We start from the raw sequence: 17434 nt of genomic DNA, 5'->3' as shown, positions 1-17434 counted from the left end.
CACCCTGTGGTCACTCTCTTAGGCCCTACTGAGCACCCTGGGGTATGTCACTGGGGTCAACCATACTATCCCAGAGTCACTTTATGGGCTGGCCCAACCACCCCACCTATGGTCAATTGGTTAATAGTTTATCCAACAACCCCAGGATCATTTGGATGTGTTGGCTTAAGAACCCTGGGATCCCATTAGTTGCTTGAGAGGGCTGATTTGACTACTTTGGATTCAGTCAGTAGGGCCAATCAGAGCACCCTGGCATCAATCCTCCAGAAGGTGGAGGATTCAAATAGGGGATCATCTATCTTAGATCTTGTCCTGACCAGCAGGGAAGAATTGGCAGAGGATGTGAAGGTGATGAGTAACTTGGGAAGTGATCATGATAGGATAGAATTCCAGATAATGAGATGGGGAAAGCATGAGGTCAGCAAAATCAAGACGCTAGATTTCAATCGATTCAGGGAGTTAATAGGCCATGGGAAGTTAGGCTGAAGGATAATAGTGGCCAGGAGGGCTGGGAGTTTCTAAAGGGCACAGTATTGGAAGCCCAACAAGAAACTGTTTTGACACTATGGAAGCTCAAGAAGAAAAGCAAAGGATCAATGTGGCTCCTTGGATGGCCTAAATGCAAAAGGAAAGCATACGGGCAATGGAAAAATGGGCAGGTCACAAAGGAAGCATACTAGGAAATAGCAAGAACCTGGAGGGACAAAATCAGAAAGGCAAAAATAAAAATGAGCTGCATTTGGTGAGGGAGGTTAAAGACAACAAGTATACTGACCAGAAAAGAAAGACCAAGGAAGCTGTGGGTCCACTGTTAACTAGCCAGGGTGAACTTTTAACAAGATGAAAAGAAGGCAGAGCTACTTAACAGCTACTTTACCTCAGTCTTCACAAAAAAAAAAAAGCTAATAAACTTATGTGAATAAGGAAGGGGCCAAGATGAGGGATGAGATAACAAAAGAGACTGTCAGAGAGCTTTTGATAGGTTTCAATGAATTCAAGTCAGCAGGGCCTGATAAACTTCATCCCAGTGTAGTGAAGGAACTGGCAGAGGCATGGGTGGGGCATGACTGGGGTGTCCCCCAGCAGCCAGCCGGCAACTGGGGGAACGGGTCTCCCAGCAGCACTTCTGCCTCAGTCAGTGTGCTGCCGCTGGAGCCAATTTCAGTGCCTCCCTACCATCCAGAGTGCTCGCTGTCGGGGGGGCACCTGTCCCCCTACATGTTGCCTATGGGCAGAGGAGATCTCAGAGCACTTGGCAATGATCTTCATGAAGTTTTGGGAGACGGGCAAGGTACCAGGGGGCTGGAAAAGGGACATATAGTGCCTCCCTTTAAAAAAAGGCAACAAGGACCTGGGGAACAACAGACCAGTTAGCCTCACCTCAAAATGTGGGAAGTTATTGGAGCATATCCTACGGAAATCTATTTGCAAGCGCCTGGAAGAGAAAAAGCTGATCACAATCAGCCATCCCTAACAGATTGTGTCCAATTTTTTAGGGTTGTCTGCTGAGAACCCTAACAGAAGTGCCTGTAGACACTTGCAGCAGAGACTAGGATCATTCTATAGGCAGAGTTGGGACAGTGCAAACCATGCAGTTGCTCATTTCGGTTACATTAGAGTTATGCTCTAATAGGGTTAACAGGAGGAGAGGACCCAGACTGACCCTCTGCCTTGGATACCTAAAAGTATAAACACCATCATGGGCCAGAGAATGTTGAATTATCAACTTCTTCCACGGATGCCAGGAAGCTGTCTGTGGGTGGAGAAACTCTGCTCTGCATTTGGGACAGGAACAATGGCAACAACTGGCCAGGAGGTGGCAAGCTAAAGCCACGGTCAGGACAAGAGGCAAGGTAGGAGGATGATCCCAGGAAAAGGTGGCTGCCTTTAAGGTGAATGTATTTGCCTGCCAGATGGGAAGTCTATGGCCAACCCCTTTAAAGCAGGTAGAGGCAGTAAATGGGTAGAGAGAACTGGCTTTTCCACTTCCCTGCTTTAGGCTTTCGTCACATCTCCAGGACAGTGCAGCTGGCAGGTTTTGCAATGTGCGTGCTCCAGTCAGGCTTCCGGAGATCCTCACACGCGGGGAGCAAGCCCCAGGGCTTGAGGGCCTAAGCAGAGAGGTGCAGGATGTGGAGGGCTGGGAGTCGCGCTTCCTCCCCACAGAATATGAAGTGGAAATTCCCTGGCAGCCGGACGGATTGCTCCCTGGGGCTCCTCCTGCTTTGTGTGCTCCTTCCTTCTGAGATATCTGGGAAAGAAGGTAAGGAAAGTGCCTGCACCCTCCTCCCCCCTTGCCATGGCCTTTCTCTAGCCCCTGCAGCTGGGCACACGGGCTCCTTGGGGGACCGCAGGTGGGACGAAGTGATACTCCTTTAGTGGACACGAGAGAGGAGGGGGCTGCAGAAGAAGCTCTGTCAGGAGACAGAAACCCCAGGCAGGGCAGCAGGAAAGGAGTGGCTGCACGGAGTGATGTGGAGGCTGAGAGCACATGGTGGGGGTCCCTGGGAGCACTCCTCGCTGTACATTTATCTTGCAGCTGCGTAAACTCTTTTTCATCCCATGCCTGACAAAGGGAAAGGCGGGAAGGGAGAATGCTACTCTCCCCACTGCCACTTCTGATGGGTGGGGGAAGCTTCACCCCCTCTCAGTTTAAGCCCAACTCTTTAAAGCATCGAGAATGGGTTTTCCTTCCCATGCACTGAACAGAGACTTTGAGGGTAACAAACTCAGACCAAAAAATCCCCTTCCCTCCTCCTGGAGGAATTTCCTTGGGAGCTGGAGAAGTAGTTCACCCTCCCAGCAGCAACAGGGCTTTGTATTTTAATTTCTTGGTTGTGAAGAGAATGTGGGAGCCTTGGTCAGCCCCTGCTTCCTTGTAGCAGCGTCAGTAACCAGTGCTGGGCTTTAGCATCTTTTACTTCTCGAAATTCTCCAATTCTCCCTCAGGAACATGCAGTTTTACATCTGACTGACTTCTTTCCCTTCCCCTCCACCTCTTAGGCATGACTCCCCTCCTTTCTCCCTCCTGCTTAACGCTGCAAAATATGGTGATAGATATTTATGCAGCTACAGTACGGCCTGTGAAAATTTGAGGTATAAACTCTAGCTAGAGCTGAGAGGCAGAAAAGCTGTAAATTGCCCCTTTCTCCTGTCCCACTCTGCACATTGAGGTTCTCCTGTTCCACTGAAGATTCACTTGCTGACTTTCTTTCCTGCCTACCCGCAGCACACCCCTTAGAAGAGCCATTTGTACCAAGTGTCCCTGGTCCTGAGCAGGCGGTTTAAGGACGTGGCCCTTACTTTACAGGGAGGTTGGAACAAATGAGTTTCTAGATACATTTGGCTGCATCAGTGAGGCCCATACTGGCTCAGAAGTATTCCAGATTAGGCTCTCCATACTCCAGGAACCGATTTGTTTGTCAAAGCTTTACCAAAGAACGGATTGGACTGGATTACAGGCAATCATGATCCACTCAGGACAAGAAGAGAAAAATTTCAGCTCTTAAATGGCTTATTGATAGTCAGTTCTTTCCTAATGTGGTTGCATCGGTGTGAGGTTAACAGATACGTGCAGGGAATTCTTCAGGCATTTTCTCTTACACTTCTGCAGCACAGTCTCTAGCCAGGTCTACAGCAGAGGCATTTTGGACCACTTCTCATTTCGTGTGCCTGTTAGTGATGTAGCTGCAGAACTTCAGTTTTTGCGATTTATATACTATGTGGGATTCAGCATAGCTATTCCTACCCAGTGCTTCCCTATTTTGCATGCTCAATAGGTTGCATCCTGACTGCCCAGATACATGGGTGAAACAGAACTGCCCAGGCATTCATTTAATGCTGGGTAAGTTCCCAAGGTTACGTTGCAGAAAAGCCATAAGTAACAGGTATTTGATACCTGAGAAGGAGGACAGCACGTATCCTATCTTTTAGTCCAGGGCTGGTCTGCATATATGGCAGAGAGGAGCTGGGCTAGGCCTGTGGCACAGAAAAGCCTAGCTGCCCAGGCAGCATGGAGAAAAAGAACCCCAGGAGTCCACAGCCCATAGGTTGTGTGGCCCAGGGTCTGCAGTGTGGATGGTGTAAGATTCCCTTACCATCCAGAAGTTGGACAGCCCTGTTTTAGCCTATGGCTGATGGCTAAGGTGTCTGCTCAAGGAATGGGAGTGGTAGGTTCTAGGACAGGAGCTGGCAATTATTTCGGGCGGAGGGAGGGCCATTTACCAAGTTTTGGCAAGCTGTCAAGGGCTGCATGGGTAGCCCCGCCCCTTGATAGGTGCCCCGCCCCCTGGCCACCATCTTGTGACTGGAAGTCCCGCCTCCTCACCCCTGACCTTTGCCACAGCAGTCCCTCCCCTTGCCCCCAGAAGTACTCCTTTCAACAAGGGGTTTTGCCATCTCGGAACCAGAAAAATACCAAATTATATTCTAAAAATCAAACATCTACAACATTCATTAATTTGATTTCAAAAAATATTTTTGTCCTGATTAATATGTGTTTGTGTAGTGTACACAGAGGTGATTGTTTGTAATAGTTTAAGATGAAGTTACTCTTATATATTGTATATATTATACATTTCTTATTCATATATTGTGGGGGGTGTAGGTTTGTGGGGGTCTGTGGGTATGTAGGGTGTTGGGGAGGATGTGGATGTATCTCTGGGTGTGGAGTGAGGGAGCATGTGGGTGTGTGTGTGGATATGTGGGGTGTGGGTGGGTGTGGAGTTTGTGGGGGCTGTGTGGGGGAGGGTGCCTGAGGTGTGTGAGGGAGTGTGGTGGTCTGCATGTATGGCAGTGTGAGGGGGGTGTGGGTGCATGTGTATGATGGGATGTGCATGTGGGACTCACCCTATGAACACACAAACTTGAACAGTCCCTCCCTACACACACACACACACACTCCCTACACACCCACAGTCCCACCCTACACATGCACACCACAGTCTCTCCCTCCCTACGCACACACAGTCCCTCCCTATGCACACACACTGCCCCCCTACACACACACACACACACACACACACACACACACAAAAGACATAACACCCTGATCTGCCACAGGGAAAGCAGGGGAACAGTGCTGGTCAGTATTCTGCTTCTATAAAAGGTTGTTAATATATGCTTAAGAGATCCAAGGAACAGGGCCACATCCCTTGCTACAGAGGAAGGCAAAAAAACCCATAGTCAATATCAATCTGATCATGGGGTAAAATTCCTTCTTGAACCCAAATATAGTGATTGGTCTGACCTGAAGTGGAGGAGCAAGACTCTCTAGCCTGGAACTTCTGGGCTTAAGTTCCAGCAGGAGCACTGGCACACCCCAGTCAAAATTCCCAGCCTTGGGTTCAGCCAACACCTAGTGCCTCTGAGGAAGGCTTAAAAACACCCTGACACATGTAACAGAAAAGTGTGTGTGGGGTGGGGGAGTGGAATTCCCTCTCAACCCTATGTGGCAACCAACAAAAGCCAGATGTATGGGAAATGCCCGTAGTAGAAAATACGCATAGCTACGCCGGTATCATCTCCCACTAGTGGCTGTCCAACCTCTTCTTGAACACTTCCAATGATGGAGAGTCCACAACTTCCTTAGGCAGTTTGTTTCGCTGCCTCACTGTTCTAACAGTGTAAAACCCTGGAGATGATAGTGCCTCTCCACTTGGCACTGGTTAGGCCTCAACTGATTTGTTGTCAAATCAGCATCCATTCATTCTTTTACATTGGAACTGCTTCATCTGACCAGTGTAGACAGTGTTGAGTGGTCTGTTAGACACTGGAAGGGCTGCTAATTAAAGCAGACAGCCACATCCAGCAGGCAGATGGGCCAGATGGGGCAGTTAGACCCTTGGCAACCAGGCCAGGGGCTACCTGGTGGTAATTTGGCTAGTCTGCAGTCCTACCTGCTGACAGCTGGCATATAGGTCTGTAACAAGGCTTGGTGGTTTTCAAAGGACTGGAGTTTAGCAATCTGTTGTGGGGTGGACATTATTTGAGGTTGTAAGGAGTGTCTGTAAGCCAGTATAGGCTTTTCCTTCAAAACCAGCTAAAGATAGTTGTCATTTTCCAGGAGGGGTTGGAGATAAAGCATCTAAGGATGTGGTAGCAAGCCTGCAGCACACATGCAGCATAAGTGGTACAGACAGGTAATGGGTTTGGCACACAAGCCCTAAATGTTGAATTAAAGGGAAGAGATGGTGATGTGAGTCAGGGCAATACTCGGGGAGGAGGCAGGGATAAGAGCAGCACTCAGGGAGAGGACAGGACTTATTCGGTTCAAGGGTTTAGCCCTGCAGGAGCTTTGGGGGTAGGTGCCACCAAATTCAGTGTTGCCACATCTCGATGGCAGTGGAATTTGGCAGCACTGGGCAACAGTGGTGGCTGATTTAGTAGAGTAACCCTGTCTAATACTTTGTTTTATCTTGTGGTATGCTTGCCAAAAAGGTTGGCCACCACTGGCCTAAGGTATTAGAGCTGGGGGTTGTAAGTGACAACCAAAGGGATTCTGTTGCCTGTATCACAGGGTTGGTATTGTAGCAGGTTAAAAATGGGGTCTGAATCTAGTGTTGTTGTTGTAAGTGGCTATGGTTTTTCTTTGTCTTTTTGTCATTACTCTTCTGCAGAAATGATAACTCCTGAGACCAGTTTTTGGGCACTGAGCTTCCATTTAATTTATCACTCTCCTGTGGCCATTCTGTGGAATGTGTGTGGAAACTTTGACAGAGCTCTACTTTCAGACCTGGGCTTTTTTGGTGGTTTCTCCCACTGAACAGAGAAGAATTTCTTGTTCATTATAATGTTGCATCTATCCTTCCTCTGGCTGTTTTATTGTTTAGTACAAAAGCATAGGCCTTCATGTTCTTTTCATGTCTGGAAAAGAAGATATGGAAGCAGGGGGACTTGTCTATTAACTGAGGGTGGAAGTGCAAACATTATTGAGTGACTTGGTTTTTGACTTCTCCATTCTTTTAAAAGCTCTGGAGCAGTGACAAGAAGGGAGAGGCTCAGACATGCATCCACCTCCTCATGTGAGGGCTTTTTAGAGCTGGGTGTCTAATCATTATCTTCTGGTTTGCAGTGAATCTCCTAGATACAAGCACTGCTCAGAGTGAGCTGGGCTGGCTTCCAGATCCTCCAGAAACAGGGGTGAGTATGTATATATGAGATAATGTTGGGGTGATGTTGTAGTTGTGATGGTACAGGAAAAATGTGAGGAGGAAGGAATTTGAGTGGGGGGGCGATATCTTATTAGACTGTTTAACATCATTATACAGTTGGTCTAATAAACGATACCATCAAAAATATCCTTGTCTCTATGTATATTTGAACAAAAGATGGTCCCTGAATATTTTTTGTCATGGAGAGAAATTGAGATTAATCCCAGAAAAGGACTCACAAGGCACATATTCTATATGAAGCCCTTTCTGTTGTTTCAGTCCTGGACTTTCCATGCAGACTTGCCAAAGCTTTTTGTCCCGTCTTCCAGGCCCACTACTGTTCTAGTGCTGCAGATCCCCCTACTAAGGACACAGAATAAAGTTTTACATTCTTAGGCTTGAATAGATACTGCTTACGCACAAGGAAAAAGCTCATATGAGAAACAAAAATATAGGAGGAGAAAGAATAAAACCATTCTCCTGTTTTACAACTTCTAATGTGTTGCAAGAAGGAAGGCATACACATTCATCTCTCCAAAAATACTTGTGGCAGAATTACCTCTGTCTGTGTATTTATACTTGCATCAGCATGGAAATAACTGGGATTCTGAGCTCACTCCTTTTCAGAAAATTTAAATTGAAGAAATTTGATCTTCTAGTCTGTCACTAACTATCAAATTAATAAAATTATGGAGAGATGTGTCCCAAGTGGCTAGAGCAAAAAACTAGAACTTGAGAAACCTATTCCTGAGACTGCCGTTGGCCTAATAGATTACTATCACTTCACCTCTGTGTTTCTATGAACAGAGGAGTTTCATTCAAAACTGCTTCAGCTGTGTTATGTATTACAAGTGCTAAGGAAATTTCAGCTTTACAGGGGTCTGGAGAATCATAGAAAAGTAGAGCTGGAAGGGACCTTCAGGCAGGATCATCCCTATCCAAACCATCCTGTATAAATCTATTGTCTAACCTATTAAACAAACTACACAGTCAATCCTGACACAACCATAAGGCATGACACCTTGATCTGCCACAGGTAAAGCAGGGAGACAACAGTGGCCAATGTCCAGCTGCTGCAAGCGATCCAAGGAAGGGGGCCACACACACCACCATTACATCCCCCTGGCCCGCTCCCCCATCTGTACCAATCTGACCATGGGGTAAAATTCCTTCCTGACCCCATATATGGTGATCAGTGTGACCCTGAGCAGAGAGGCAAGACCCTCTAGCCAGGAACCTCTGGTTTAAGCCTCACACTTGTATAATAGAGATAATGCTACTCTGCTATTTTTGTAAAGTGCTTTATGATCTACAGATGCTATTACTTTTCTAGTTCTAAGAAGTGAACTCAGACCTGGGATCTAAGTATTCATCTGAGCGTTTGGGATTGTGTTTAGGGGTTTTTTTTCTCTTCTTCTTCCTCTATGTATACTGTTCAAATGTCTAGCCTGTCTAAATTAGTGTCAGCAACCTACAGCTCACGAGCCAGATCTGGCCGGCAAAGAGCCTGGATCCAGCACTGGGCAGCTCAGAGAATCCAAAGAAACAGCACTGGTCCAACCATAGCATCAGAGGAGGGGTCCTCAGGGTCCTATTGCTTGCCAAGTTCAGTTTTTATCTGCTGCAGCAGAGGAGGAATCCCCAAGGTGCTAGCACCCACAACTTTCTATCTAGTCCATTCGCAGCCTTTGCTGATGGGGGGAGGTGAGGGAGGGGCAGCCTGTGGCAGCAGCTGTGTTGTAAGCAGTGGCCTTGCAATAGCAAAAAAGGTTGCCAACCCTTGGTCTAAATGACTTATTTTTAGATCAAGGCAGAACTGACTTCTGAAAGATAACAGGTTACTTGTTTTCTCTGTAATAATCTGTATCTGATCTGAACAAAAATGGCAGATGTTTTTAGCAGCTTACTAGTAATATAAAGGTGCGGTGTATAGAAAAACCCCATGGCCCAAATGAGTGACGTGGGGTTGGTCCATTGGCTGGATGGGACCCACAGACTGGCCCCACATTCTGGATCTGGAGTGAGTGCTGCATGCAGCCCTGCTCTAGCCACTCCAGGACTGTGCAGCCCAGCCTTAGAGCCAACACTTCCAGGGGGCTGTCCTCCATAGCCCTGAAGCCAGAGCTGCCGTGGGACTGTTCTACATGGTTCGGGCCCTGCAGCTGGAGCCGCAACCCTGTGGGGTTGTATAGTGTCCACTCTGGGACTGTGTTGCTTGAGGTGGCTGCTCCACCACTCCAGGGCACCAGTTGGAATACACACCCCAAATAACATGCATGGCCATCCAACATGCTCCACATGTTGCCTCTGGGTCACTCCAAGACCCACCAGCAGCAAGAGGCCAGATGATATAGCTCCACAACCTGTGGGCTGTATGTTTGACACCCATATATTACATGTACTGTTGGGCATCTCTGGTTGACAGTAACATGATATTTTAATATGGATAGCATAAGGCTTTAAGAACCAGTTTTTGGAACATCTGTCTAAAGAGCCTGTCTCCATGCTGTAGCTGTAGCGGCAGCTCTGGCTTCAGGGCTATGGTGAACTGAAATGTGCAAAGTGTCCTCATGGGCTAGTAGTAGTGGCAGTTGCTGGCACAGTGCAGAGGCAACATCTGCTTGGGTGTCCTTGAACAAATCTTTGGACTCATCAGTTGTCCAATTAGAGAAAATAGTTGGAAAATAAAATTGATTATTAATGTATATACACATGATTCACAAAATAAACCCAGAGATTTCAAATAGGAATCTATAATGTTAAAATATTCTGTAACCTGTTGTCTTTCTGAGTTCTTTGCAACAGAAGAATTGCTCTCCTGTTTCTCCGTAATCAAAAAAACATGCGAAAGCTAAGAGCTGCCAATTTCCAAGGGGTATCTTGAGTTTAAAAAAGTTGAAAATCACTGTGCTAAAAGTATATTTATTCTGTTGCCTAGCATTTTCTGAGAGCTGATTAACCTTTTTATGAGCATTGGTTATTTCATACTCCTTCCCACTGGTCTGAACAAGTATATTTTACTGATGATCCTGTACAGGTTTTCCTCGCTTTATGTGGGCTCTGTATGCGCAAATTCACTCTTATAAAATGACCCTTTTTATACCAAAAATTCATTATATGTGAGGTAAATTCATTCTTATGCGATCAGTGTGGTGGAACCCTGCAGTCAGCTGCTTTGCACAGTGCATTGTAGAAGTGACACGCACCAAAATGTAGTCTCCTGTGTGGATCTGTGCTCCTCACTGATTGTCTGCGACCCGTGTTTCTGTAGTTGCCATCCCCATTATGGTAACATTCACCACCACCCTGTGCTTGTGTGCACTGTTTGCTGTTGATGAGTACCAAAATTTTCTTGTAAAAGTGGTAGAAATGGGCCTGGGGGTGAGTATAGTTGAGGTCTTGGAACGTATCCTTATTTGTTACATTGCAAAGTGGGTTTCCTTTATGTGAATTTGACTTAGGCGCCATTTTCCAGGAACGCATGTACAGCATAAAGCAAGGGAAACCTGTATAAGACTTCTATAAGTAGAGAAAACACAGAGAAGTGAGCACTAAGGTAGTAGGTTGCCTTTATAAGCGTTGCCAGTATGCCTGACCCTGAACAGGATACCCCATGAAAAACTTTCTGCTCTAAAAATGTGCTGCTTTTCACATTGTTTTTGGTAGTTTTTGTATGTTCAGCAAAGCTGTCCAACTGGTGGACTATTGGGGTTAGGTTGCAGCCCTCAGGCTTCCACTTGGCTACTACTCCTCTTATCTCTCCAGCTGCAACAGCAGCCAGTGTCCAGGCTCCCTTGTCCTGTGTCCTCCTCCATTGTCCATGTTCTGTACCTGCCCCTAAGAGGCCCATGAGCCATGCTGGTACAGCCCATAGAGTGTGCAGTTCCTGCTAGGGAGGCCCCTCGCCACTTAAAAATTAGATAGTCCTTGGGTGCATCTACACAAGACAATGCCTGTTGGACTAATTCTACTGTGCATTAGTGTGGCTGGCAGAAACTGTGCTAGTGTGCTAATGTGCAGCAGATTAGTCCAGTGGGCATTAAGTGTCACCTAAAAAACAATCATCTGTGTTACTGCGCAGTAGCACTGATTATGGTGCATTAAGTTATTACCTGCTATTACAGTACTAAACTTAATGTGCCATAATTACGGTGCATTAATAACATATGAACACACCCCCTGATCTATAACATACTATCCATATGGAATTTCATTATTCAAAATGCTGTATATAGTACTATTCCAGCTGCAGCGACATCATACAATTAAAATTAAAGCTGATAATAGCACTGGTCACATTCTGTTAAGCACTTTAGATTTATGAATCCCAAATCCAAAAAATATAAGGTTTTTTTCTTTCTTTTTTGCATTGAGTCAGTTGGGTTTTACCAGAGTAGACCAACATGAAACATTTTTTTTTTTCCTGCAACAGTTTACAGATCCTAGGCAAGTTTTCTAGCTGTAGAAGCAGGATTATAGCCATGCTGCTGTGGTGCTGAAAGCAGTTTCATCTGTGTTTCTCAGAATTTACTGTCCTATATGCAATACTGCACTAATGTTCAACAGCATTGCTTGCAGTTTTGCAGCTAACAAGCAGAGAATATCTATGCAGCATTGCCTTGTACCATATAATCATATCCTAAGGGCTTAATTCTATTTCACTTTTATGTACCTAAGTAGCACTTATATAACTGCTTAACTAAAGTTTTTAGCACTTATGCTGAGTTTAGATTCTACGTAGCTATGCTCGCCCTGAACTTCTTTACTGAGCATGCTTAGTCAACTGCACTGTGGCCACATAGATACCTCCAGATATCCCAGGCAGGTGTTCCAGGGGCTTGAAGAACCTAATCCGACATACCCTGAGAGTTCCCCCTCAAGCCCCAAGAGTGCCTGCCCACCTTTTCCCACTTACCAAGACACATCCCTCAAGATCACCAGGGTGCATCTCTGTAAGTGGCGAAATTTGGAGGTTCCCCACTTATTGAAACATACCCCCAGGATCTCCACACAGGATTGGGTCCCTCAAACCCTGGGAGTGCCTGCCCAGTTTTCGTCACTTAGTGAGACATCAAGATCACACCTTGGTAAGTGGAGAAACTCCAATGTCTCTGCTTAGAGATGTATCCCGAAGATACCAGGGGCGCTTCTTAGTAAGCAGGGAAATCTGGACATGTTTTCCTAGGGCTTGAGGGACCCAATCCTGTGCAGGAAGTTCCAGAGTGCACAGGACCAGGCCACTAACCCCAGGAGAATATGTTGCCTGTTATCCCTCAGCATCAACAGTCAGGACAATGGGTCGTGTGTCTTTTGTCCAATGAAGTAGATCAGTTTCAATGCATCCTGGCACACCTGATCTGCTTCATTTGGCAACATGTATTTCTAGCATTAGCTACAGGAGTTTTGAGCCTGCACCTCCTATCGTAACCTCCTTGCCACAGATCATTTTCCAGAACAGTGACCATTTTTCCTCTTGGACAGTTCTGACCCATGCCCCTAATGGCTTTTCTGAACTATGTATTTAATCTTTATTGTATTTAATGAATAAACAGTGGTAGAATAATTCTGTCCACTGAGAACAGAACCCAGGGTCCCCTACATTCCAGCAAAATCCATGTTAGTGAGCCACCCTCTCTCTGACTTGCCTACAACCTGGTTGTTAACACTTTGCTGAGAAGCAAGATACATCAGTTTACGCCTCTAAGTAGTACTCTTATAGATTTCATAGACATTAGGGGCTGGAACAGACCTTGCAAGATCATCGAGTCCAGGCCCCCTGCCATAGGTAGGAAGTCTGCTGGGGTCAAATGATTCTAGCAAGATAAACATCCAGATGCCTTTTGAATGAGTCCAGAGTAGGTGCTTGCACCACCTCTGGCGGGAGGACCCCTGCTAAATGGGCAGAAGCAATTGGTGACGGACAGAGGGGACAAGGCTGAACTCCTCAACGAGTTCTTTGCCTCAGTGTTCCTAAGAGAGGGGCACGACAAGTCTCTCACTGGGGTTGTAGAGAGGCAGCAGCAAGGCACCAGACTACCATGCGTAGACCCTGAGATGGTGCAGAGTCACTTGGAAGAACTGGATGCCTTTAAGTCGGCAGGCCCGGATGAGCTCCATCTGAGGGTGCTGAAGGCACTGGCCGACATCATTGCAGAGCCACTGGCGGGAATATTTGAACGCTCGTGGCGCACGGGCAAAGTCCCGGAGGACTGGAAAAGGGCCAATGTAGTCCCCATCTTCAAGAAGGGGAGGAAGGAGGACCCGGGCAACTATAGACCAGTCAGTCTCACCTCCATCCTTGGCAAAATCTTTGAAAAAATTATCAAGGCTCACATTTGCAAGAGCCCGGCAGGACAAATTATGCTGAGGGGAAACCAGCATGGGTTCGTAGCAGGCAGATCGTGCCTGACTAATCTAGTCTCTTTTTATGACCAGGTTACGAAACGCCTGGACACAGGAGGAGGGGTGGATGTCGTATGCTTAGACTTCAGGAAGGCCTTCGATACGGTATCCCACCCCATACTGGTGAACAAGTTAAGAGGCTGTGACGTGGATGACTACACAGTCCGGTGGGTGGCGAATTGGCTAGAGGGTCGCACCCAGAGAGTCATAGTGGATGGGTCGGTATCGACCTGGAAGGGTGTGGGCAGTGGGGTCCCGCAGGGCTCGGTCCTCGGACCGATACTCTTCAATGTCTTCATCAGCGACTTGGACGAGGGAGTGAAATGTACTCTGTCCAAGTTTGCGGATGACACAAAGCTATGGGGAGAAGTGGACACGCCGGAGGGCAGGGAACAGCTGCAAGCAGACCTGGACAGGTTGGACAAGTGGGCAGAAAACAACAGAATGCAGTTCAACAAGGAGAAATGCAAAGTGCTGCACCTAGGGAGGAAAAATGTCCAGCACACCTACAGCATAGGGAATGACCTGCTTGGTGGAACGGAAGTGGAAAGGGATCTTGGAGTCCTAGTGGACTCCAAGATGAACATGAGTCGGCAGTGTGACGAAGCCATCAGAAAAGCCAATGGCACTTTATCGTGCATTAGCAGATGCATGACGAATAGATCCAAGGAGGTGATACTTCCCCTCTATCGTGCACTGGTCAGACCGCAGTTGGAGTACTGCGTGCAATTCTGGGCGCCGCACTTCAAGAAGGATGCGGATAACCTGGAGAGGGTCCAGAGAAGGGCCACTCGTATGGTTAGGGGCCTGCAGACCAAGCCCTACGAGGAGAGACTAGAGAAACTGGACCTTTTCAGCCTCCGCAAGAGAAGGTTGAGAGGCAACCTTGTGGCTGCCTATAAGTTCATCACGGGGGCACAGAAGGGAATTGGTGAGTTTTTATTCGCCAAGGCACCCCCGGGGGTTACAAGAAATAATGGCCACAAGCTAGCAGAGAGCAGATTTAGATTGGACATTAGGAAGAACTTCTTCACAGTTCGAGTGGCCAGGGTCTGGAACAGGCTCCCAAGGGAGGTGGTGCTCTCCCCTACCCTGGGGGTCTTCAAGAGGAGGATAGATAAGCATCTAGCTGGGGTCATCTAGACCCAGCACTCTTTCCTGCCTATGCAGGGGGTCGGACTCGATGATCTATTGAGGTCCCTTCCGACCCTAACATCTATGAATCTATGAGTCTGTTCCAGACCCTGGACACATGGACTGTAAAGAAGTTTTTTCTTATATCCAGTCTAAATCAGCCTTCCAGGAGTTTGTGGCTGTTAGACCTTGTTATCCCTTGGGGAGCTCTGGTAAACAACTGTTCTCACAGGTTCTGATGCACCCCTCTTATACATGTGTAGGCTGCCACCAAGTCCTGCCTGATCCTTCCCTTCTCCAGGTTGAAGAGTCCCAAGTCCTTTAGCCTCTCCCCATAAGGCTTGCCCTCTTGGCCTTTGATCATACAGATGGCTCTCCTTTGGATTCTCTCAAGCTTATCCATGTCCCTCCTGAAGTGGGGGGCCCAAAACTGGATGAAGTACTCCAGCTGCGGCCTCACTAAGGCCAAGTAAAGTAGAAGGATGACATCCCTAGTTTTGCATGAGATGTATCAGTGGATGCATGCCAGACTTTGGTTTGCTTTGCTGGCCACAGCATCCCATTGGTGGCTTATGTTCATCTTGTGGTCAATCAAGACCCCCAAGTCTCTTTCAATCATGGTGCTAGCGAGCGTAGCACTGCCGAGCCTATAAGTGTTCTGCTGGTTCTTCCTCCCAAGGTGAAGCACCCTGCACTTCTCTACATTGAAGGACATCAGGTTTTGGTCCGCCCACCTTGCGCGTCTGTCCAGGTTGGCCTGTATCCCCAGCATGCCCTCCAGTGTGACCACCTTCCACCATAATTTAGTGTCATCTGCAAACTTTTCCAGTCCACAACTGTTGCCCAAATCCAGATAATTAATGAAGATGTTGAAGAGTACTGGCCCGAGTACTGAGCCCTGAGGGACACCACTGGTCACTTTGCACCACACTGATTCACTTCCATCAACTAGTACTCTTTGGGTCCAACCCCGGAGCCAGTTCCCCAACCATCAGACTGTGAGATGGTCAAGGCCACAGCTCCCCAGCTTAACCATGAGGACATCATGGGAGACTAAGTCAAAAGCTTTCTTGAAATCCAGATATATGGCATCAATCTTGTCTCCCTTGTCCAGGCAGTGCATCACCTGGTCATAGAAGGAGACGAGGTTGGTCAGGCAAGACCTTCCAGTAGCAAAGCCATGCTGGCTGGCATTCAAAAGGTTGCCTTCCATTAGCCTGTTGATGGATCCCTTGATGATTTTCTCCAAGATATTTCCAGGGATGGACATCAGACTGATTGGCCTGTAATTCCCTGGATCTTCCTTTCTTCTTGAAGATTGGGACCACATTGGCTCTTTTCCAGTCTTCCAAAACCTCCCTTTGCACCACAAATTTTCAAATAACTTCGCCATAGGGTGAGCTATGATGTCTGCCAGCTCATTCAAGACTCTAGGCTGCATTCTGTCCAGGCCCACAGACTTATGGATGTCTAGCCTCAAGGTGTTCCCTCACCTGGTCCATGTCAATTGTGGGTCCATCTTCCACTCCCTGGGTGTTTTGCATTCTGTCTGACAGTGTGACCCCTCTGGGTGGGTGGAAAACTGATGCAAGGTAATCATTTAGGAGATTGGCCTTTTCTTGGGTGTCAAACGTCAGCTGCCCCATTTGATCTCGCAGGGGTCCAATGTTGCCTTTGTTCTTTCTTCGGCTTCCCACCTATCTGAAGAAGGACTTTTTGTTGTCCTTGATTCCTGTGGCTAGCCTGAGTTTGTTTTCTGCCTTCGCTTTTCTGGACCGCTCTCTACGTGTGCGGACGAGTGCACCCAAAGTGAGAGAGAGAACTCTTTCTGGAGGAGGGAGGGCCTACAACCTAGTTCTCTCATTTACTGGGCATTTGCCCTACCCACTTGGAAAGATGAGGGGGGCCCCTCTGTCTCTGCCACATTACTTCCAGAAGAAGTGCACATATCTTGGTAACCCTAGTCTACCACAGGTGGCAATAGTATCCAAACTCTGCATAAGTCCAAAACTTCTAGTTTCACAGCTCTGTAAATGCTATTTAGGTTTGAAAAGGTGAATGGGTTTTAACTTTAAGCATGCAGTGAGGTGGAGTGCATTCTGATAACTGAACTTGGAGGTGATGGGAACATGACAAAGGTTACATCAGAAAGGAAAGAGCTAGATCTTGGTAAAAAGACCAATCAGATTTCAACTGTCATTTGAAAAACTAGAAGCACAGAATGAGCCTTAGAAACACCCAAATTATAAAATGGTGAGCAGAGAGGTGGGAGTACCCCCTCATTTAAGAGAATTATCATACGTTTCAGTGTAATGGAATAACTTCCCCCTGACTGGCAATATCAATCCTGGCTAGAGTCATTTTCATACAAAAACCGAACTTGGAGCAGGGGGTTGGTTGGACTAGATGACCTCCTGAAGTCTCTTCCAACCTAATTTTCTATGATTCTCATTCTGTGCAAGTGAGAATGGACACCTGATTTTCCTGTCCATTGCAAAGAGATCAATAAAATATGTGCAGCTTTCATGCTGTACTAATATCTAGAGCTGGGGAGGGGAAGGTTTTCTTCCACTATTATACATGTAAGTGGATTTACATGCCTAACTGCAATTCTATTCCATCCTGTTCAAGTCACTAAAAATCCAGTAACACACCATCTGTCATCTAACCCTTAAGACTGAGTCCCAGGACAGCAGTAAGGAGAAGGAGGACCAACCAACTTTTATTTTAATATTTTTTCAGAAACT

General features: G+C 46.9%; 1 protein-coding gene across 2 annotated transcripts in view; it reads left to right on the top strand.

Moving 5' to 3' along the window:
• The first annotated feature begins 1912 nt into the window (after positions 1 to 1912).
• The window catches only part of EPHA1 (EPH receptor A1), a 63200-nt gene continuing 47678 nt past the window's right edge, over positions 1913 to 17434 (top strand). The window contains exons 1-2 of one of the 2 annotated variants that reach the window (XM_014609234.3): positions 1913 to 2263; positions 7073 to 7140. In XM_014609234.3, coding sequence (XP_014464720.1) covers positions 2131 to 2263; positions 7073 to 7140 — 201 coding nt within the window. In that variant the 5' untranslated portion in view covers positions 1913 to 2130. The remainder of the gene's footprint in view (positions 2264 to 7072; positions 7141 to 17434) is intronic. The other variant, XM_019500632.2, reaches the window with a different exon arrangement.

This window comes from Alligator mississippiensis, chromosome 4 (assembly GCF_030867095.1).
Source record: "Alligator mississippiensis isolate rAllMis1 chromosome 4, rAllMis1, whole genome shotgun sequence".
Classification (NCBI taxonomy): domain Eukaryota; kingdom Metazoa; phylum Chordata; order Crocodylia; family Alligatoridae; genus Alligator; species Alligator mississippiensis.
Note: the sequence above shows the minus strand (reverse complement) of the source record. Positions and strands in the feature narration are given on the sequence as shown.